Source organism: Euprymna scolopes, chromosome 7, assembly GCF_053919585.1.
Source record: "Euprymna scolopes isolate OS-2025 chromosome 7, ASM5391958v1, whole genome shotgun sequence".
Lineage (NCBI taxonomy): Eukaryota > Metazoa > Mollusca > Cephalopoda > Sepiida > Sepiolidae > Euprymna > Euprymna scolopes.
Window position 1 is genome coordinate 104,295,294 of NC_136488.1, and position 23,982 is coordinate 104,319,275.

Sequence of the window (23,982 nt, forward strand, 5' to 3'; positions counted from 1 at the left end):
CGTCAAGTGTCAAAACTGTAGATTCTACTTATTTTACAATACATTCTCGCAAATCAAATATTACGCCATAAATAAAATATGGTGATAAATGATTAGAATTACTTCCTGATTTTCAAATGAGGATCAAAGTGTAATATATGTTCTTAGTCAAGCGACAGGCATTAGATCCCTCTGCAAATGTAATGTCGAATATCTCCTTATATTGATCCAATGTAGGTATATTGGTGAAAATAAATTTCACCAAAATAATTAATCTGATTGTGAACACTAATACTTGTATTGTCCCATCGGACTGAGGAAAGAAGCAATAATGCTAAAAAATAAAATGCATAAAAATTACGTATATTTTTATTAGTTTGCCAGGAAATTGACTTATAATTTAGTTATTATTTATTATCCGATTAATATATTTTTAAATCCCATATTTCTATATTCATCTTCAGGTAAAGTAAAATGCAATTTATAGTAAATAATTTGTGTTTAATTTAATTAGGTTAGTTTTAGGGGTTGTATTTATACTTCATCTTATGCATGCAGTAAGAAAGTATTGCGTATGTTTTATTTTGAAGATTGTAATCTTGGTATTGTTTCCTATTTCCATAAGTTATTATTAAATTCTAATAAAATAACGCTAGAACTCCTCAAAATTAATCTCATATTTTATAATTGCCAGTTGCAAAATAATTCTTTAAAATGACATCACCCACTAATGGACATTGCCTTTAAGCAAGCAATTAACATTAACATAAATGGATATCCGATTAATCACAGAGAGAAATAAATAAATAAAGACAATTCAAATACATAAATTATATTTATCATACAAAAGATTGAATAATAAAACAATTTCACAAAACAATAATAGTAATATAATTCTCATCTTATAACGATAAAAGATGTGAACTTTATGAATGTATGCACATATACATATGTGTGTGTATGTGCATCCACATATTGACATATACACTTTAGCAAGGACACCAATCTACGTACAGTTACAGTTATCTCCCTCAGACCATTCTCATTATCCAAGAATATCCAAGGCTATAAACACCGTACTAACATAGCAGGCTTTAACACTCCTAAGTACAAACTTATAAGCGTAACACGCAACAACTAATCATTTAAATGTGTAAAAAGCTACAGTAAACCCTAATATTCGAACAGATATGATCACATCAATATAAAAAAGGTAGATGACGAAAATAATAGAAAAACGTTCACACTCAAGCCTTAGCATGTGCAAAGTAACCGTTCTTGTTGGGAGGGGGGGGCATGAGGCGTGTGCGAGTGTGGATTGACACATTCTTTAAATGGTAAAAATAGCAAAATAAAATAATTTGCCCATTGGGTTCACCAGGTTGCCGAGAATAAATATTGTAAATTTCATAAAACCTTTAGCAATTTTTTTACTTTATATATATATACATATATATATATATATATATATATATATATATATATATATATATATATATATATATATGTATATATATGTGTGTGTGTGGGTGTGTGTGTGTGTGTGTATGGACCCCTCTAAATATTAACATTTATGAAGAAATTATATGTCCATGTTACCTACAGTGTTATCTCAAATGTATATTCTAAAGTTCGCAATGACCCGTTGATTATTCATTTATTTATTTATTGCGGACTCTTTTAGTTGTTGTTTCACGACGTTTCGGTCAACTATGTCTCTGGCCTTCGTCAGGTGGTAACCGTGACGGGATAGGAACTCCGAATCTCCTAACTGCATTCTCAACAATTACTGCCTTTCATAGTTGTTTTTTGTCTCACCATGTTTTGCTGAGAAAGCAATTAGGAGATTAGGACTTCCTATCCCGTCGTGGTTACCACCTGACGAAGGCCAAAGAATAGTTGGCCGAAACGTTGTGAAACAACAAGAAAAAGGATAATAGTTCGCAATAAATAAATTAATGAATAATAATCATCTCTATAAACGTTGCAGTTAATTAAATAATATAGACCCGTTTATTAGTTTAGCTTATTATTGTGCAAACATATACAAATATATACATGTACATTAATTTCTGTTTATAGAAAAATTATATGTGTGTGTAAAATTTATATTGAAATTATGTGAAATTATATGTGTGCGTGATGAATTCTTATAAGCTTATTTATTTGTATTTAGAGGATTCACTGATAAATTAATTGGCCGATCATTATAAATCTAAAACACAGAAGCCAGATGTAAAGTTATCAACTTTGGGTTGTATCTTGTTTAATTTTGTTTCATGCAAAAAGTAGTAAATATGGATGGAAGGCCTTTGCGAAAATTTAGATACCTTCGAAGTTTGTGATATTAGTAGATGTTAAATATCAACTAATAAATATACCTCATTTTCAGTTTCTTTAGAGTATTTTAATTCTTTTAAAAGTAAATACTATGAACACAATCTCCCATTTGAAAAATCAAATATATGAAATCTGCATTAAACTCCATAATCATTATACCTCAATTAAGCAAGATTATCTTGATTTTAGTTTTTTTAAAGGCTCCTTAAGCTGGAGTTTTACATTTTTGAAATTTTTAGAATCAAAATCATTGATTTTTGATGAACATTAGAATAAGAACTCTAGACATAAGTTTTAGTATCATTGTTTCTGGGTTTTAATTTTCCAACAAAGACATAAAAGTGGTGCAAATTTTTTCTGTTCTAGAAATTTTATTCAGTGAAAATAAATTTCTCAAGCTTATAAAAAACTGGAACAAATTCTTCTTGAGTTTAGAATCAAGTTCCCTAACCAGTTTCCCCGGTGGTGCAAATGGGACAAATAAAATTGTATTTGATCCCATTCATTTGCCAACCCTAAGGGAGACAGGTGCACAATAATAACGGCATTAAAAAAATCCCAACCGTGGAAACGAAGCGATTATAATGGGAAAGGGGGTCGGACAGACATCGTTTCTGGCGTTCCAAGTAAGCTTGTCTGTTTAGTGGCAAACTGTTTACCCGTCATCCCAAAAATAACGACCTGTTTCTTTTCGGAGGGGAGGAGGGGAAAGCGTTTTTTTTTTCTTTCTTCATCCGGTTTGAACGGTATGTGGAGGGATTCTTGCGATTTTTTATTGGCGAACTCTTGAAAATGTTTTTTTTTTATTCAACCTTATAGCTAATGACCCGTTTAAGGCCACCGAAAAAAAAATCGAGAACCGAAAGAGAATAAGCAACTTACCCAAAAAGAAAAAAAACACAGCAGAACTTTATGCTAGTTCTGGAATTGCATCCTTCCGTCCGATAACGTAAGAATAGGATTTTACTTCTCCATAGTGTATCATCATGGAAACGTTGTTAAATCAGAAACTATTTATCTGATCAGGCTGAACATTTTGCTTGGTAGCATTATTATATATTATTATATTATCGAAAATATCAGGTGTATACATAAAATTTGTAAATAATACGAGTCTTTATAAAAAAAGGTTATCGCTAAAAATGCGACTTTTAACTTTTTCATGTTGTTGACCATTAACCTAAATGCGCGAAAATTAAATCAGTTCTCAGTTAGATTATGATCGATGCATGACCAATTTATGTCCAAGTTTGGTAACAATTGGACCAGCGATGTGAACGCTAAACTGACTGAAAGCATAACTCCCGACTTGGTGGAAGTAAAGAGAAATTTTGAAAATAAGCAAAACATCTCAAGTAAATTAACTACAATTAAATGCTTAGATAATTGAAACAGAATGTTTTCAAGTATATTGCAACATTAATCAGTCAATACTAACTAATATATTAGTTGAGTATGTCTGTTTCTTGGTCGATTCCAGGCTCCAAAACTACTCCACCACATCTCATCAAATTTGGCATAATCATCCTTAATCCATTAATCAGATATCTTATAAGGGGCTATTGTACTGCCAATACTAATACGTAAAATAATTGGGCAGAATTGCTTCGACTTCGACATGAAGCACCCTTGGTATGGCCGATATATCATAGGAAGAGGATAACATTATTTTTTAATATTATTAATAATTTTACTATTACTACTGATACTAGTAATATCATTAACACTACTACTACTACTACTAGTAATAATAATAATAATAATAATAATAATAATAATAATAATAATAATAATAATAATAATAATAATTATAATAATAAAAAGTTAAATGTTACTTCGAATTTATTTCAGAAAGCAGTCTTTGTTTCGATATAAACGTATAATTCTGTTTGTCAATTCAAAGTTAATGAAAATCCTCTAAAAATGAATGCAAAAATAACCAGACGGGTGCCTGGCGAAATTTGTTACTTGACTGAAAAAAGTGGAACTCTTTTTTATTCATTTTTGGCAAAGACGGGCAGAATGTTTGCGTATGTGGGTATGTGTATACATATATACATGCGCGTATGTTTGTACTAGAAAGGACTGTTACCCCCTCATCCTTACCCTTACCCTCTACTGACCAACGAGCTTGCATTTAACTCAAGACAGGAGCTCATAGAGGGAAGGGATTAGCACACTCGTGACAGAAAACCCTTTTAAAGAAACCAACGAAATGTGAGTTTACGTCTTTTTAAAAAAAGAAAAAAAGTTAAATGTTACTTGGAATTTATTTCAGAAAGCAGTTTTTGTTTCGATATAAACGTATAATTCTGTTTGTCAATTCAAAGTTAATGAAAATCCTCTAAAAATTAATGCAAAAATAGCCAGACGAGCGACAAACGAATTATCTAGTTAAATTTTAGTTCGAATTTATAACAGAAACCAGTCTTTTTACCGATATTGACGTAAAAATTTGCCCCGTTTTTGAACAAGGGAATTAGATACTACCAAAGTGGCGGGGAAAATTGCCTTCCTCCTCTTTTCCCATACAACATTTCCAGCGGCTAAGCAGTATGGTGTAAGGTAGACTTATCGTCAAACGCCCTCTTTCAGAGCATGACTTTCGACTTTTACTAAGTAGAATACGTAGTTTGTGTCTGCTATTTTTTCTTTGTTTATGTCCCATATGTATGTGTGATAGTGCACGATACCGCTTGTATACATGGGAGTTTTACATTATCCATGCATTAGAATTACAGGTAAAACAATTCTGGGCTCGGTGTTGCCACAAACACCAAAGTATGAAAAATGTCAATTACAAATAATCCGAACCATGGGACCCAGGAGAAAAATTTGGGTGTCATGATCGGCAGGTGCTCCTTCGGTAGCCAGCATGGGGGACCCGGCGTCATCCTGCGAATGTTGGGCAACTTTCTAGTTTCAGAAACTCAAATAACATGGACGCTGAACAGGTAAGTATAACCTGTAACTTCAGGGAGCAAAATCATACCGAACAAACACAGCACAGCCATGATAACCATCAAAATGAAATAAATCCGAAGAAAGAAATGGATAACAAAAGAGAACAGACTCATAATGGAATGCTATTATAGAAGTCATCCTAAATATAGATATGGAGGTTATCGGAAACAAATGAAAGAACTATGGGACCTATCCAGTGACTACCATGCGACAGAACAAAGAATTGCGGACCAAGCAAGACTGATACTTAAGAAAGGTTGGCTCTCTAAACTAGAACTAACAGAAATTCAGCGAAAAATAAATCATGAAACTGAACAAGAACCATCCCCCAACGGAACCGCAGGTAGAGCAACCCCACAAGTTGAAGCCTCACAAGTAAAAACACTAAACGCTCAGGACAAACAAAGAACGAAGTCTACAAACGTGAACAAAGAGAGAATGAAGCAAATAAAATAAATAAAATAATACAGCTGATGAACGAGGAAAAAATAAAGCTCCCATCGTTAAGGAACAAAGAGCAGAAAAAGAACAGAAACAGAGAAGATTAACAAGCTCCTCCTGCATATCACAACAAATACAATCACAGACTAAAACCACCTAATTACGCAGGCGCCAAAATGAATCTCAAATCAGAAAAACAACCGGGGACAAGCGGACCGACAAAACCTGGATGGGAAATAAAACAGAAACCCAAACACACAAACATAAAAAAGAAACCAAAATGATCAACAGAAAGAAAGCAATGTGGAGAAAACGGAATATTGGAAATGTAACTGACAGAGAGAGACTAAACAAGAAACATGAAAAACTGGACCAAAAAATAAAAGCGACATTGAGAGGATATAGACATAAATCTGAACAATGCAAAAAAAAAAAACAGAACATTTAAAAATAATGAAAACCAATTCGACCAAAATGTGAACGGAGGAAAAACAAAAACAGAACAACCAAATCCGACAGACACAAGACTGTACTGGAGTAAAATATGGGAAGAGCGACGAGATCACAACAGAAATGCCGAATGGCTAAAAGACATGAAAGAAGAGTTACAACAAACAGAAGAAGGAACAGTGAATGAAATCAGCAAGGAAACCCTAAAGAAAACTATAGGAAAAATGGCAAGCTGGAGCGCACGGGATACATGTATACTGGTTCAAAAAATTCACGACCTTACACGAAAGGCTAGCCCAAAACCTGAAAAGATGCATACAGGAAGCAAGCGTACCAGACTGGATGACAAAAGGTAGAACCACCCTGCTACAGAAGGACACGGAGAAAGGCACCGTTCCCTAGTAACTATAGGCGATCACGTGCTTACCAACTATGTGGAAGATAGTGACAGCACAACTGAGGGAACAAATCTACCACTCCCTGAATAACCGTGGACTCATCCCCGAGGAGCAGAAAGGATGCTAAAAAGGAAAAAGAGGAACACATGACCTTATATATATAGATCTAAAAGGAGGTAAAAAGGAGGAGAAAGAATTTAGCCATGGCATGGGTCGACTACAAAAAAGCATACGACAGGATCCCCCAAGCATGGATAATAGAATGCTTAAAAATGTATAAAATACCAAGCGGGATCACCAACCTAATAGAAAATGCAATGAAAACATAGAGACTAGAATTGACAGCTGATGGACAACCCATAACAGAAATTAACATACAAATAAGCTAAGGAGACTCACTATCACCACTACTGTTCATCATATCCATGATGCCTTTGAACAGCATTCTGAGAAAGTTCCAAGTCGGGTACAAGTTCTCCAATACAGAGGAAAAAATGAATCATCTGATGTACATGGATGATCTGAAACTTTTTGCAAAGATAGAAAAGGGGCTAGAGACACTAATTAACACTACCAATTTGGAATGGAAAAGTGCACACAACTAGTTATAATAAAGGAAAAACTGGAAACGACAGAAGGCATGGAACTACCCAACCAAACAGAAACGAGGACACTAGGAGAACAAGACGACTATAAATACTTGGGAATTCTGGAAGCGGACACCATCAGAGCAACAGAAATGAAAGAGAAAATTGGAAAGGAATACCTCAGGAGAACAAGAAAATTCCTGGGAACGAAATTATATAGCAGAAACCTAATAAAAGGTATAAATACATGGGCAGTATCACTAGTAAGATACGCCAGACCGTTTATAGGGTGGACAAAAGAAGAACTGAGACAACTCGACCAGAAAACCAGGAAACTCATGACCATGCATAATGCACTACACCCAAAGGACGATATTGACAGACTCTACGTGAAAAGGAAAGCCGGCGGGAGAAGACTGATCTGTATAGAAGTGTGTGAAGGACATGAAAAAAGATCTAGAAAAATACATAAGGCAAAACACTAAAAGGATAATTATGGCAGTGAGAGACACTGAAAAAAAAACAACAAAACAGAAAACAGAGAGACAAATAACAAAACGAGAAAAGAGAAATGGGAAGAGAAATAACTCTACGGAAGATTCGTAAGAATGACAAAAGATGAGAATAACGAAAACACATGGACATGGATGCGAAAAGGACATATAAACCGAGAAACTGAATCTCTAATAACTGCAGCACAAGATAATTCGATAAGAACCAACCATATCAAAGCAAGGGTCGATAAAACACAAGGAAACAGCAAATGCAGACTATGTGGACAGAGAGACGAAACGATAAACCATATAATAAGTGAATGCAGCAAACTGGCCCAAAAGGAATACAAAACAGGCATGATCAAGTGGGGAGGGCGGTGCACTGGGAATTGTGCAAACGACTGAATTTTGAGCGTACAGATAAATGGTACAAGTGTGAACCCGCAAGAGCACTCGAAAACGAGAACCACAAAATCCTATGGGACATGGACATACAGATCGACAAACCCATCCAAGCAAGAAGACCATATGTTGTAATAATTAACAAGAAAGAAAAATCCTGTCAAATCGTAGACTTTGCTGTCTCAGCTGACCACAGGGTGAGTATGACAGAAAAGGAGAAACGAAGCAAATACATAGAGCTAGCCAGAAAGTTAAAAGGGATTTGGATGATGAAGAAAATCAAAATAGTACCGATAATAGTAGGAGCACTAGGAACAATTCCGAAAAACTTCGGAAAAAGAATGTCAGAAATTGGAATCAGAAGGATAACTGCAAAAGTACAATGACTAACGATAATGAAAACGACTGAAATATTAAGGAAAACCCTTGAATGCGGAGAATAATACAAGAAGACAATATAACGAATAAGCGTTACAGGGAATGAAGAACACCGAAGCTGCATATCTACAAGTTCTACACCCCCATCATGCATCCCTCCCATTGTTTCAACGCCGCCCCCCCCCCAATAAAAAAGTGATACCAAAGACCTGAGAAGGGTCAAGAAGAACTAAAACACCGAGGAGAGAGCGCTAGCCAGACCTCAGCTGGACAAGCTCAAAGAGAACTGGGAACTTGGGGAGGCTGAGTGCCACTCAAATTCCAGTATAAACCAATGGGCACTGCCAGAAAATGAGAAATCAATGGTAAGAGGCTGTTGCGATGATGCAAATTCATTTGTAAATGCTATCGAAGGAGGTAGAGAGAGCTGGACGTCTGGGGAGACTTGTTGTCACTCAGCTGCCAGAGAACGCCACAAGTTTCCAATCAGATCGTTTGTTGACTTGTGTAAAAGCTCCATGTGAGCCAATAATAATAATAATAATAATAATAATAATAATAATAATAAAATAAATAAATAATAGTGTCATCATCCTTGAGTGTTAAAACGTAAAATGATCGTGAAAGATGAACGAGGATAAAAAGTGGAAACAAATACTACGCTTTGATATAATAAAAAAATGCGAAACTAATAAAATCATTTGCATCAAAGAAACATCACTTAAATGAAAAATTGTTTTAAAATGTGAAATTACATACTGCTTGCTCGTGAATGAAAAGATAATGCCTAGAGCAATATTCTTATTAAAATGTCCGAAAGATATGACAAGAAAACAGATACTATAGCGCCTCTTCCCAATATATATATATATATATATATATATATATGTGTGTGTGTGTGTGTGTGTGTGTGTGTGTGTGTGTGTCTGTGTGTGTGTGTGTCTGTCTGTGTGTGTTGGAAGGTTTTGAACCATTAAAACTATATAAAAAGAACTTATTTTATTTTTATATTTTGTATCATCCGTTAGAAAACTATTTAGTCATTAAGTCATTTGATCACCTGCAATCAATGCATCAACTTTCTCTCTCGAATTCACTTTCGTACTTAGTATGTATATATATATATATATATATATATATATATATATATATATATAATTATGTATGTATACAATTATATATATAAAATATTCATCATATATTTTATTTATAAATTATTATTTACTCAGTAAGTTTTCACACTAGTTATAATCAATCATTACTTGCTGACAATAATGAGTAGTATTCCCTAAAATCTGAGTGACAACAAGTGTCTTCAGATTTTATCACTCTCCGCCTATTTCGATAACATCTGCCTTATCGCAACAGCCGTTTGACATTGATTTCTAGCTGATGACGATTTTTTTTTCGGAAATTAAGTGACAGTAAGCCTCCACAAAATCTCATTACGCACCTTTCCGGTGGAAGATGGGCGGTGCCCTCCCTCATCGGTCTTCTTATCCTCTTTGACATTTCACAACCACTTCGTATGTTACCAACCTAGACTGATGCCACTAACTTTATTATACTTATTAATATTATCATTATTATTACGCAGTGAAGACATGCAAGTTGATGAATTAACTAAAATATGAATACTAGGATTCCCCGACTTCCAGATATTTTTAATACCGATTTTTTTTTTTCTGAATGCAAAATATAAGTACTTTTAGTAATAAAACAGGATGGGGGGGACAACAAAATCACTTGCAACCAAAAATACTGGAATGCCATTTAAAATTCTTTTCTCTTTGCCACGTAGCGAAATCAAAAACGTTTGTTTTTCGACGACTTAGCAAATACTTTCATTGATCCCAACTCAGCAAAACACAAAAAAACTGCGTTTGCGTAAGAAAAACATAAACCAAAAATATAACACGTTCTTTCACATGTTTGCATTATTATTTAGTTAGTTTTCTTACGCACCGGCAGTTATCACACAAGTCATCATCTGAGATTTCTTACTGACACCAACAGGTGCTGTTCCCTGGAGTCTGGATGACAGCAATTCCCTCTACATTTCCAGTACGCTTTACCTATTTTGATAATATTTATATAGCAACAGGCTTACCATTGATATCTCGCTGGCAACGACTTTTGGTGTTCACTGGAATTTGAGTGACACCAAATCTGCCAAGGTACCAGTCCCCTCCCCATTCATTCAGTGGAGGTCTAGTTAATGTTTTAATCCTCGATCTTTCCACCCGCCTTAACTTTTCACAACTATTTAGCGTGGCGCCAGTCGTTGCCAACAATTCATTTTTCTTTGATAAAGAAAGCGAGGTGTAGTTTACTTACAATTCTGCATTATTTTTTCTTGGTACCATGTAGTATTCTTCTATTTTTTAATTACTTCCGTTGCAGTTTTCCTGTGGCCGGATAGTGTTTATAGTTCATGAGGGTTAGTTTCCGCATTCAAGGATTTTCCTTAAGATTTCAACTGTTTTCAGCAATACCATCTGTTGTATAGGCTGTTACTTATTTATCTATATATTTGCTTGATTGTTTTACTTTTCCACGGCAAGTTGTCACACAAATCATTAGCAACAATTACTTACTGGTAAAAAAAAACTAAAAACAAAGCAAAAACAAGAGCTGGTATTTCCTGCAATCTGAGTGACACAAGTTACCCCAGATTTTCAGTAATCATAGCTTTTTTAGATCACAACACAATCTAATTTGGGTTCTCGCACAAGCCGTTTACCATTGATTTCTCGCTGGTAACGATAAATAAATGACATTATGCACGCAGAACATACAATCAAATGGTACAGGAGAACGTTGTTATTTCACTGTATCGATTTTCGGTTCCGTGTCTAACACATCTACTTGCCACGCGCAGATGAAGAGACTACCAGACGATGACGGATAATGGTTTCTGTTAAAAGTTTTGCGGCCCTATAACATTTTATGCCAAACCTGTTTAGTAGTGGTGGTTCTGCCAGGAACCGAAGTTTCAAAGAACGTAGATTTGACATTAACATGTTCTCAACGCCATTACAACTTCGAGGGATCTATGGACACCAGAGGTAGGTGCTGCCACTTGTGTCCACTGAAATATATACTGAATTACCTCCTTTGTATTTAAACACGAAGAAATTGCTATACATATGTATATAAATATATTAAATAAAAGAGTAGACGGGCATTATTGATTTATTAGTACTACAAAACAAAAAATCACAAGTAAAGATCAGAAAGAACAAAACAGTTTTCCTTTGTACGATGCGTATTACAGCGAGAGGGTTGTTATACCAAAAACGTTATAAAAACAATAACGAGGGATTTTCATATGGGTTACTTTGAAATAAACAGAATGAGGAGTCTCGTCTATAGTTACGCATATTGGTTAAAGATGTATGAAGACATCAAAAACATGGTCGAATCGTGCAAGGGTTGTGACTTGACGGTAAAGGCACACTCAATCATGTATGTATATCTATTATAACATAAAACTCAAATCGTCTTGCTTTGACGTTGAGACCGTCCATCCGGTTTACGAGTTCCGTTTATAAAAATTCTGCGCATGCGTAAATAAATGAAAACAAAGCCAGAAAGACCATTTTTTATAACCGGCTATTTACGGATTGTCTTCTTATTTTATTTATTTTTAAAAAGATTTATGCATTTTATTTTTCTACACTCCTAACATAAATAAATATATAAAATCAAAAATATATATTTTTTAAATCGGTTTGCGTTGCAAATAAAAAAAAATCGTTCCGCTCAAGTGTTTTACTCTTTTCATTTAAAATAATAAAATTTACGAATAATTTTTTCATAGTTTTGCTGGTGGATGTTGAAACGAAAATACCAAGTAAATTTTATATTTAGGTATTGCAAAATAGAATAGATAAAAATCATATTTACTTGCATCCCCACAAAGCAAAGTTGGGACTGTGCGATTAAAGACGTGTTAAGTTTAAAATATGCAAATAAAAAAAAACTGTAAATGTATTTTGCTTTTTGTATTTTTCATTGCAAGTTGGAATCGTTTTCAAACAAAAACAAACAATATGGTTACGATTTAAACTATTTTAAAATCTTTTATATATTCTGTAATTGAAAATTTAAAGAAGTATATTACACAGATCAGCTTGCCCAGTCGGTTGGACCGTATTAATAAAGCTAAACTGATTAACTATCAACGCATAATAACATTTAACTTTTTATAAATGGAACATAATAAAAAAAAAAGTCATAATAAAAGTAACTGCTACCAAAGGCAATAAAAGTACCATCTCATAGTTTACCGGTTCATTAAAAAGCACAGGGAAATTTAAGCCATTTAACTGGTAGATCCTATTTCAGTTTCCTTTAATGTAAAAAGTGAATTTTTCCCGGTAACTGTAACCAAACGCAATAGCAGTTATTTTTCTACGCATTTGCTTTCGTTTTTACGATTTAAACTATTTTAAGTCTTTTCACTTGCATAATTGATAATTTAAAGACGTTAAATTCCATAATGGACAATTTAAAGACGTTTAAATTAATGGCAACTGTTAATTTAACTTTGAACATTAAGCAAGCAATATATTTTTAGCATTTTAAAAACGGGCAAAAGTATTGACTTATGATAAGTGCTTTATGCCATACTTACTTAGAGTAATGCGGTATCCGTATTAAATCTTAACAGTGCATGGAACGGATACCATAATACACAGTTCACAGCACCTTATAATAACAAATAAAACATTCGTACATTAATAATTTTTCATTATATATACATTTGTATGTATGTATGTATGTATGTATGTATGTATGTGTGTGTGTGTGAAATCGAGTAAAGATAATCACATATACTGGGGGTATAATTAAATTTAATGTTGAAACAACCAAGAAATCTATATATTTATATTTTTTTCATTTTAATATACTTTCATATGAATGTTTCTGTAATGCAATGAATATATATATATATATGTATATATATATATATATATATATATATATATATATATATATATATAAAGGAACAAACCGTATTATGTGTTCATCAACGTTTCGTCTTTATTTCGAGACTTCCTCTGGGTGAATAGGATTAAGAAACAAAAAATACCAGTACAAAATATTTGAAAATGTTTCACGTGCAAAGTGTGACGTTGTTCTATTTCAGAAAAACGGAAAAAGACATTGGAAATTCAAAAAGGAGGCGAGAGCTTGCGCTGTTAAGGAGAGGGAAATTTTAGTGACGTTATATAGTCGTTAATGTAATTTTAACAGATATGAAGGTAGTTAATATTCTTACTGGAGAGAAATATATCTGTTGAAATTCAAATATAGGTTTGTAACAGAAATGATATGAGTGTTATGTAATTTATTGATTGAGATTATATATATTTATTATTATAGGGGGAGGGTGAATGGTGTGAGAGGGTTAACCTGTGTCTACAGTTAATTATGTTCTTTTAATAAAAGTTTACTTTTAATGGCGCTATGTTATAGAAACCTGCACGCTGTTTAATTGTGCTTGAATTTACGATAAGCGCAGATTCAAGAAGTCTCCGGCGCAGTTTATTTGAAATAAATTTAACTACTTTTGCTTGTTTAAAGTCAAAGGTTTGATTATGCGGCAATAAATGAGAGAATAATGCACTTAGAGAATTGCTATTTTTTTTATATCTCTTTTATGTTCACTGAGCCTTTTTTGCGAGTTGGGAATAATTTTTCCTTTTTACCAATTTGGTAACCTCAAATAGGGAGCAGCATATATATTGTTTTTAAAATATAATTCCCCACTGACACGTGTTTCGAAACACGTGTCAGTGGATAATTATATTTTAACAACAATATGTATATATACGATGCATAGGAATATATATAGACATATGTATATATATACATGTATATAGATGTATATATGTGCATATGGATATATATGTGTATGTGTACATATATACACACAACAAAGTTAAATAAAAATATCACAGAAAAAAAAGATTTATGCAAAATATTTTTTAAACTAATATTTGGTTTAATTCAAAGAGACATTTTTGCATTTACAACTGATAGTTGCCAAATCTATAATTAAAGAAAGTAGAGTTGTCAATGTAACGTTTGCTATATATATATATATATATATATATATATATATATATATATATATATATATGTCGGGCTAATTTGATCCTAATTATATTATCTCTGGCGACTCTCATTGTGGTATTTGGAAAGCCAGTTACAAGTCGATAGTTCAGTTGCCGCCATTTCGTTGTGCAACAAACACCATTTTATTTTCTGACTGCACGGATATTTAGTGTTTTAGTGGTTTTCTTCCCATAAAGATACGAAAACTTTCATTCAAGTTAAGATTAAGGTGGTTTTCATTTCTCTCTTTTTTATCACCAGAGTTAAATGCTTCTTAGATAAGAGAAAAATCCAGGTTGTCCTCGACGGTCGTACATCTAAACAATATGATATAAATGCGGGAGTGCCTCAATGGTCTATCCTTGTACCTCTATTGTCCCTAATATTCATAAATGACCTCCCCGACAAAATTGCCTCTGAGATGGGTATATATGATGATGACACCACACTATAACAGGCACGACAGGAAAACAAATGAACACATTTCTAAAGAAATGGCAAAAACACTAGAGGATGTCCTCCAATCTGTAGTGGAATGGGGACAAAAATTGATGGTCACATTCAATGCTGCCAAGAGTAAACTGGTTTCCTTCAATAATTACAAGAAACCTTCTCTGTCACCAATAGCAATGGCCAGTGACTGATCTGAGAGTACATCTTTCAAACTCCTTGGCCTAATGTTCACAGGAAACATGAGTTGGAACAATTACATTGAACGCATTGCCAGGACCGCTATGAAGAAAGTAGGCTCTCTCTACCGTGCTAGAAAACTACTAACACTCGAAAGTATGCTGTACCTCTATAAGGCCACCATTCGCCCATGTATGGAGTATTGCTGTCTCATTTGGGCTGATGCATCTGCTACTAGTCTCTCGCTCCTAGACAAGGTTCAAAAGAGAGTCGCCAATCTGATAGGACCTGAACTGGCATCTATAATTCAGCCTCTGTCCCTCTGCCTGTTTTTTATATTTATATTTTAATGGTGAATGCTCTGGCGAACTGCAGACACTTGTGCCCCCACGACGTAGACACCCTCGACAAACCCGACAGGCAGTTAAATCCCACCCCACACAGTAGAGATCCCTATATGTAAAAGATCTTTCTACTCCAGTAGTTTCTTCCCCAGAACCGCTAAACTCTGGAATTCTATTCCAGGTCCCTGCTTCCCCAACTGTACTGACACGCAGATGTTCAAGCGTAACGTGAACCGGCATCTTGCTGCCCAAATCCCTACATAGTACCCCAGTAGCTGTTGCCCCTGATAGTAGCCCCCTACATCAAAGTGGCAAGGTGCCTTGTTTGGGATAAAAATGTAATTAAAAAAATAAATAAATAAAAAGCTCAAAATTTCAGACATCAGATGGATAGTGTCATCTGTTTGCCTGTGGACTTCATTTTAAAGCTTTTGGCAGCAATTTTTTCGCAGTCGTTCGTAGGTTCAACCGTCACAACGTAGTGTCTACTATATATATATATATATATATATATATATATATATATATATATATATATATATATATATATATACATACATATATATTGAGAATTAATGAACATTAAAGAAAAAAAAGAACCAAAAAATGTTTGGAATGAGAGCGGGGTGATGACAGATTGTAGGAAGGACTAAAAATGCTTTCAAATGATACATTTTAGAAGTCAAGTAACGCCAGCTGCCCAAAGCTTCGCATTCGATAAGAATGTATAAATAAAACTGCCCTAAAAAGAAGGAATGGCATCTGATAGACACCTTAAAATACCATATGCTTACGTATGAGGTAGAAGATTAAAAGACACACGCACACACATACACACACACATATATTTATTATTCACTGTATCTGCATAACATTTTATTTATCTATTTTCAGTATTTATTTCAACAGTGCTTAATTCGTGAGTAGAGCTTGGTAGTGAGAATTTTCGCGTTTTATCCTCGTGAGGATTCGTCAGGCTATTGTATGAAGTCGACGTTACTGTGTGTGTTTTATATATTACTGTGGTGTTGAGTTTGTTAGTTAGCTAATCAAATTCTTTACCACCCATTCATCACAGCAACTGGGCACGCATCAGGCAGAAGTTAAACTTACCTCTAATTAACCCCTTTCTTTTTAGTAAACACAGATACATTATTAAATGGACGGACTAATAAGCCGAATACGATGTAAATCATACTTTTTCCTTAACAGACATGAACACACAATATACAAAAGAATCCTACGGATTCAAGTGCATAAAAAACGCAAACGTAATAGAACTGATGATTAACTTCGAAAATGACCTCTTAAACGTAATTAAAGATTTAGAGTTCCGCGTAAAATCCAGCAGCTTCCAAAAACTATTACACAACATGGTCAGAAACATAAACAATTCTGAAAAAATCTTCGTAAAAGCAGATAAAACTATATTTTATAAGATAAATAAAAAGAGTATAATAAACTAAACACAGAAGACTTTACAAAAAGCTGTCTATAAATGAATGCAACTACATAGGGATAATAAATCATCGATAGACTGAAAATCAACGACAAATTTTTAAAAGTGAAATTTAGGAAAGCCTACATTTTATTTAGAGACCATCAATCTAATCATAGCAATAACCATAGCACTCGCTTAATTAACCCGACCAAAATCGAAATAGGCAGAATTTGTAAGCAAAATGAATAAAAGGCGAATAGTGCCGAGGCGATCGCGTGGTTAAAATATCGGAAACAATAACACACACACACACACACACACACACACAGAGACACACACACAGAGACACACACACACACACACACACATATATATATATAACTACTTCATTTACTCACATAAATTTAATATACGAAAGTATAGATTTATGCGTAAACTTTAAGTATTTATTTCAAAAGTGCTCAATGCGTAGGTAGAGCTAGTTAGTAATTTATAAAATATATATGGCGACAAGCCATTACTATATATATATATATATATATATATATATATAAATATATATATATATATATACATATATATATGTATATATGTATATATATATATATATATATAAAAGTGAACGTGTCAGTGTGTCTGTCTGTCTGTCTGTGTGTCTGTGTATATTTCCCTACGCAATAACTCTGTCAATTTTAAGTCTACAGACTCGAAATTTGATATACAGGGTACTAAGATTTTTTTTTTTTTTTTGCTCAGCATACACCTCCAAACACCCGGGCAACGCCGGGCCCCCATGCTAGAATATCTATAAAAGTGAACGTGTATGTATGTATGTGTGTCTGTCTGTGTGTCTGTGTACATTTTCCTACGCAATAACTCTGTCAATTTTTAGTGTACAAACTCGAAATTTGATATACAGGGTACTGAGATTTGGGAAAATCGATGTGATCGGTTTTTGGCCAGAAATTTGGCTGTTAAGGTGTCAAAGTTCAACGATTTGACCTTTGAGAACTCTCCGACAATTTTCGGTCTAAACACTTGAAATTTTAGATATAGATTCCTTTGACATGGATCTAACTTAATAACTACATTTGAGCCCAAAACAATAAATTTTAAGGTGTCATAATAGGGGTCAAAGTTTTTAAAAAATTGACCTTTTTTTTTTTTTTTTTGCTCGGCATACACTTCCAAACACTCGGGAAATGCCGGGTCGAAATACTAGTATATCCATAAAAGTGAACGTGTCTGTGTGTCTGTCTGTGAGTGTGTGTGTGTGTCTGTCTGTGTACATTTCCCTACGCAATAACGCTGTCAATTTTCAGCATACGGACTCGAAATTTGATATACAGGTTACTGAGATTTGGGAAAATCTATGTCATCGGTTTTCGGCCAGAAATTTGGCGATTAAGGGGCCAAAGTTCAACGATTTGACCTTTTTGGGTCTAAACACTTTTAGATATAGATTCCTTGGATCTAACTTAATAACTTTGATTGGAGCCCAAAGTAATAAATGTTAAGGTGTCATAATAGGCGTCAAAGATAAAAAATTGACCGCTTTTTTTTTTTTTTGCTCAACATACACCTCCAAATACCCGGGCAACGCCGGGCACCGATGCTAGGATATGTATATTTTCCTGAAAAAAAAAAAAAATATATATATATATATATATATATATATATATATATATATATAAAGTGTTATTTTGGGTCATTTTGATCTCTTTTGACCTCCTGGGGACGCATCCAGAACTTTTATAAAAAATCTGAGAATGTTACCCTTCCTCCGTTGGGTAGTTGAAACTTCATGCAAAATTTCAGAAAAATTTAATGAGAATTTTGGGAACGAACGGACGGACGGACGAGGGTGAATTCTAAGGTCCAAATCTGATTAAGTCGGTTGACCAATTATAGACATAGAAGCACGATGGGAAATAAGAGGGCTCAAAGAAGCAACAGATATGATGGGTGACGATTAATTACTAAGTAGACCTAGTATAATATTTAATATTTAACATGATATGGCAACTGTTAATTATGAAGGTAAGAGAATATATATATATATATATATATATATATATATATATATATATATACATACATATTTTTTCTTTTTTTTTTACACAGTGGTCACCACTTATCAAGGACAGAGAGCCACTCAGGGATAAGGGTTATTGCAAGTCCTTTACGTTAGTGTGGAGATTTGATGAAGTGTTTACTTAAGGGGCGGTTAATTAGGAATTTGTTAACGTTGGACTTGAACACATCCAAGTTGCAGTCAGGTGGGAACAGAGTTCCACAGGCGCGCAGTTCTAAGAAAGAAGCTTTGTTCATGGAATCCGCGTTTTAGGGCAGTTTTATTTATACATTCTTATCGAATGCGAAGCTTTGGGCAGCTGGCGTTACTTGACTTCTAAAATGTATCATTTGAAAGCATTTTTAGTCCTTCCTACAATCTGTCATCAACCCGCTCTCATATATATATATATATATATATATATATATATATATATATATATATAGTAATAAGTAGATTATATATATATATATATATATATATATATTACAGTTTGAATTTCTCCGTCACACCTTTACATAGTTCTACTTTCTATAAACTTTAATTTCTTCTTATATACACATTAAACAATGCCTTAAGCAAACTACTTTAACCTATTATGCATACATATATAGTATTAATATACAGTAATAAGTAGTGATATTTACATTTCGAAATAAAATATGTTTAAAGCTCCTAAAATTTATACTAGAACTGTCCGCGATGGCCCGTAGCGCAGTGGTAAGAGTACTTGGAAAAATTTACTCACAAAAGTGACATTTGTTTAAAGGTTGAAAGACTAATCCTCAACGTGACCGACCGAAAATAAAACTGCGAAATTATAAAGACCTTTAGTTGATAGAACGAGAGCATGCTACCCCCGTGAATTAAATCAAGGGTTCCGTTTGAAATTCAGTGCAGATTCCCGACTTCGACAGGAAGATACCAGAGTTCAACAAGATATATCAAAAGAAGTTGCGAAAATAATACTCGCGATGATAACGGTAGTCCAAACAATCGAAATAATATGGATGCGACCAATTGTTTAGCAGTATCACGATATCACGTACTACAACGACGGAAGAGGAGAGAGATTAGTAAGCGTAAAGCAAGTTATTATTACATTATTCATTATTCATTAGTACATAAAAACAGTGATACTAAGGCTATAAGCATTGAAAATAACATATAAATACAAATAAGTTTTTTCTAAAAACAGATGTGCGCAAATGTTTCATGTACAATAATTTCAGAAAATATAAAGTACAATAATTGTTACGAAGCAAATAGAAATCCGTATGAAAAGAATGTGTGGAAGAAAACTAATGATAATGACTTGGAGAAGAATGTGTACGTACACATATATTTGCTTTGTCACTCTCGAGTTAGTATTTTTAGACTTGGTTAGTGTTCAGGAGAGTTAAACAAACGTGCAAAACTATTGCAGCCTTGCGTAATTAAAAGAAAGTTTGATGTAATGCTATTAAGTAAGATGACGGTCATTTCTAGACTTATTTGATGTCAAAATAAAACAAAAGAACAAAGAAGTATTTTTAAAATAAAATAAGACGAAAACATTCCTTGTCCATGACGTCATTAAGTCGAAGAGAACGATCAATCAAAGAATGATATTGTCCAAGAAATCTGTAATTAGGATTCAGGTCATAAATCCGACAACGTATGACGTAAACAAAAATTTATCTAAGTTTTGGGTGCCTTTTAGATGGCCGGCAAGAAAAGAGAGTATGAGATAAATGAAGATCCATAGGGGAGAGAGAGGGATTCAGTGTGACAAGAATGTTCGAGACCCGGATGTTCATTTATAAATGATTTTTACTAATAAATGTAGTGTTTTATTAAAAAAAAACTGTTTTGCTATTGATGCCAAATATAAAACTTTCTGGTTGAACATACAAATTAGTTTTCTCCTTTACACTCGACACTTTTATCAAATTGTTAATAAGGTTCATTCAAGTTGTAACTCCTAATATGTAGGGAAAAATGTATCACTCATTTTGAATGAGTGATACGTGGAACGAGAACGGTCTATCCCTGAGAATTAAATAAAATGCCCATCTTGAAATTCTTATTTTATCGACATCGAAAAGGAAACCGGAAAGTTCAACAGCAATAACGTAAATGCTGTGATCATAATTCTGATAGCCATCCAAAATATTACTAATTTAAATGACTGATGGAAAAAATAAAAGCATTAAACAGCAAAAACGGAAATCGGTAGGAATTAGAAAAAAAAAAGCTAAGTTATTCGTTGTTTATTCAAGTTTGCTTTGAAAGATTTTTATTTGTTTTGTCTTGAGTTGTACGTCAGTGGATTCGCTGGGTGGTCTAATTTATGTTATCTGAAAGTTATCTTTGCATTTCCGCCATATTGCTTTGACAATATTTAGCCATTTTGTTTTTTCTTCTTTTTTATGATGTGTTGCAGGAGCGAACATTCAAAGTTCTGTGAGGAAAGAAAGAGAAATAACATTTCTGAAAATGGCGTCGATGGAATTCTGAAGGTGGGACATTTCAGCGCGTCGGATTCTTCTGAAATATGTGCAGAGTAACCAGAATAAAATTGCACACACACCCCTGCATACAAACATATATAACACAGGAACAAACATGTACACATACATATAATAAAGAAACACCGACATGAAAATACTCAGTTACAAATATGTACGCAGAAACCCATTAACGAATATACACTGGATATAAAAAAGCAAAAACGCACATAAATATACATATAAGAATGCAACCTCGCAATAAATATACAGAAACACGCAAAAATATGCACATACACATAAACCTATTCGCAAATATACCCACAAATACACAATATATAACAGTAGTACTTAACATATTATCTTTACAGTTTACTGCAGTTTTACGCTAAATTCAGTATTATTTGCTATATGCTTAAATACATTCGAATGCATACATACATACATGTATATATACATATATATAAATATATTTATATATATAAATATACAATTACAAAGACACACAGGAGCAGACAAACGTTACATCGATAAGCACTCAGATTCAAACACGCACATGTACATCGCTCATACATATACATAATACTACAAAATTATATATATATATATATATATATATATATATATATATATATATATATATATATATATATATATATATATGCAATAAATGTATGAAAAGAATTACAAATACAATAACGGACTTTCATATATACACACAAATTATCATTGTCAGTATACATTTTAAAAAAAAAACATAATAGAAGTTTTTTTCTCTCTCCATTTTTATCCTTTCTTATCAGTATAAAAAAGCAAACAAATAAAAAAAACATGTTTTTATTTCTTAAATGTGTTAAATTCAATTGCATTTTCTCTCTCTCCTTTGATCGTCTCTCTCTCTCTCTCTCTCTCTCTCTCTTTCTCTTCTCCTATGGTCATAACCTTAAAAAACAAATGAAAAATAAAAATATTTTTGTATTTCGCTGAATTTTGGAGATTTTTTAAAATCTACGCTTAAGTGAATATATCAATTATTTCTCGCATTATAAATATACATGGCTTCAACTACGTATATCATAATTGTAGATATAATCATTAAATATACATGAAAAATATCAAAGCGGATAAAATTTCGTGCAAAACACGTTGCATTTTATTTAACCTTTTGATAATTAAAGTTTACTTACTAGTGCACGGTGAGCGCAAACCATTGGAATTTGAAGAATTAGTTTTTTAAATATTGAGTTTCATTTGTTTATTTAATGGTAAAACAAGTAATTCCAAGTTATTTACTAGCCAAGCGTCAATGCCTAGGCGGTTCCTGATATTTGGCTCAAAGAAAAGAAATTCTTATCTCATGTCAATCGGTTTGCTGTGTTATTAAAAATAGAATATCTTATAACTTTGTGGAAAGGATGCATTTTTTCCAGCAGTCAGTCTTTGGCCAGTTCCTTGAACTGACTAAACAAGAACTCGTCCGGTATTTTCTCTTGTTTCGCATTTACTCTTTCTACTTTCATCATCTCTCAACCGCGCTCTCCCATCTCCCTCTCCCTCTGTCTGTCTGTCTGTCTGTCTGTCTGTCTCTCTCTCTCTCTCTCTCTCTCTCTCTCTCTCTCTCTCTCTCTCTCTCTCTGTTTAACTATATCGTCATAGTTTTATGACATACAAAATCTTCTACATTGATTCCGATTCGCATATTTTTGCTAATATCAGGGTTTTTTTTAATCAAATCTTAAGTGTACATTGTTTTGCATCATAAAAGTCGTTTGCATTTCTAAAATTCATATGCGAAATTCATTTAAATCATTCGTCGAGTTTTATTTTCATGGTTTCGAATCTTTGTCAATAACGTATGCTAAAGTATGTGTCTCCCATCTTTTGTATTAGAACCTTCTATAATTAAATAAAAAATACAGCTTGTAAGTTTGTTCATAGTAATGAGTAAGCACCTGTCAATGTTAAAAGCTACGGGATATAAAGATTAATGATATTATTAGTTGAATGATGATTAATAATATAAGAAATTGGAAACGATGAGCAGAATTTTATTACTGACGGCTCAACGAGTATTTATTATCATTGGACTTGAAAATGATTATGTTATAGTCAGCTGAAAAAGCATCTCCGTCATATTGTGGTCTACAAATGAGAAGTTAAAAAAAACAACGTTTATTGTAGTTCCGTTTGGTGTTACTCGGGAGAAGAAAAGAAGTTATTTGCAGTGATTATAGCTAGGCGAGATTTTACTGCAAATTATTTTTTCAGGAGAGAGAAATCTATGACAATAGCGATAGAATATAGAAAGATATGAAAGTCGCCATTTAGTAAGGCTTGAAAGCTATTCGAGGATGAGGGTTAGTATAAGATGGTCTGTGAGATAACAGCGTAATGATCGGTACTGATGAAAATCGGGCAGAATTTGATTTTTTAAAAGAACGGCTC

The 23,982-nt window shown here is 33.3% G+C and overlaps 1 protein-coding gene across 10 annotated transcripts in view; it reads left to right on the top strand.

Annotated features, from left to right (window-relative positions):
* The window catches only part of LOC145279872 (cytosolic carboxypeptidase 1-like), a 657,874-nt gene extending 635,504 nt beyond the window's left edge, over window positions 1-22,370 (top strand). For 3 of the 10 annotated variants that reach the window (XM_080131321.1, XM_080131320.1, XM_080131318.1), the window contains exon 23: window positions 21,474-22,368. In XM_080131321.1, coding sequence (XP_079987447.1) covers window positions 21,474-21,497 — 24 coding nt within the window. In that variant the 3' untranslated portion in view covers window positions 21,498-22,368. Of the gene's footprint in view, window positions 1-21,473 lie in introns of all 10 variants that reach the window. The other 7 variants (XM_080131323.1, XM_080131319.1, XM_080131322.1 and 4 more) reach the window with 6 other exon arrangements.
* The last annotated feature ends 1,612 nt before the right edge of the window (window positions 22,371-23,982 follow it).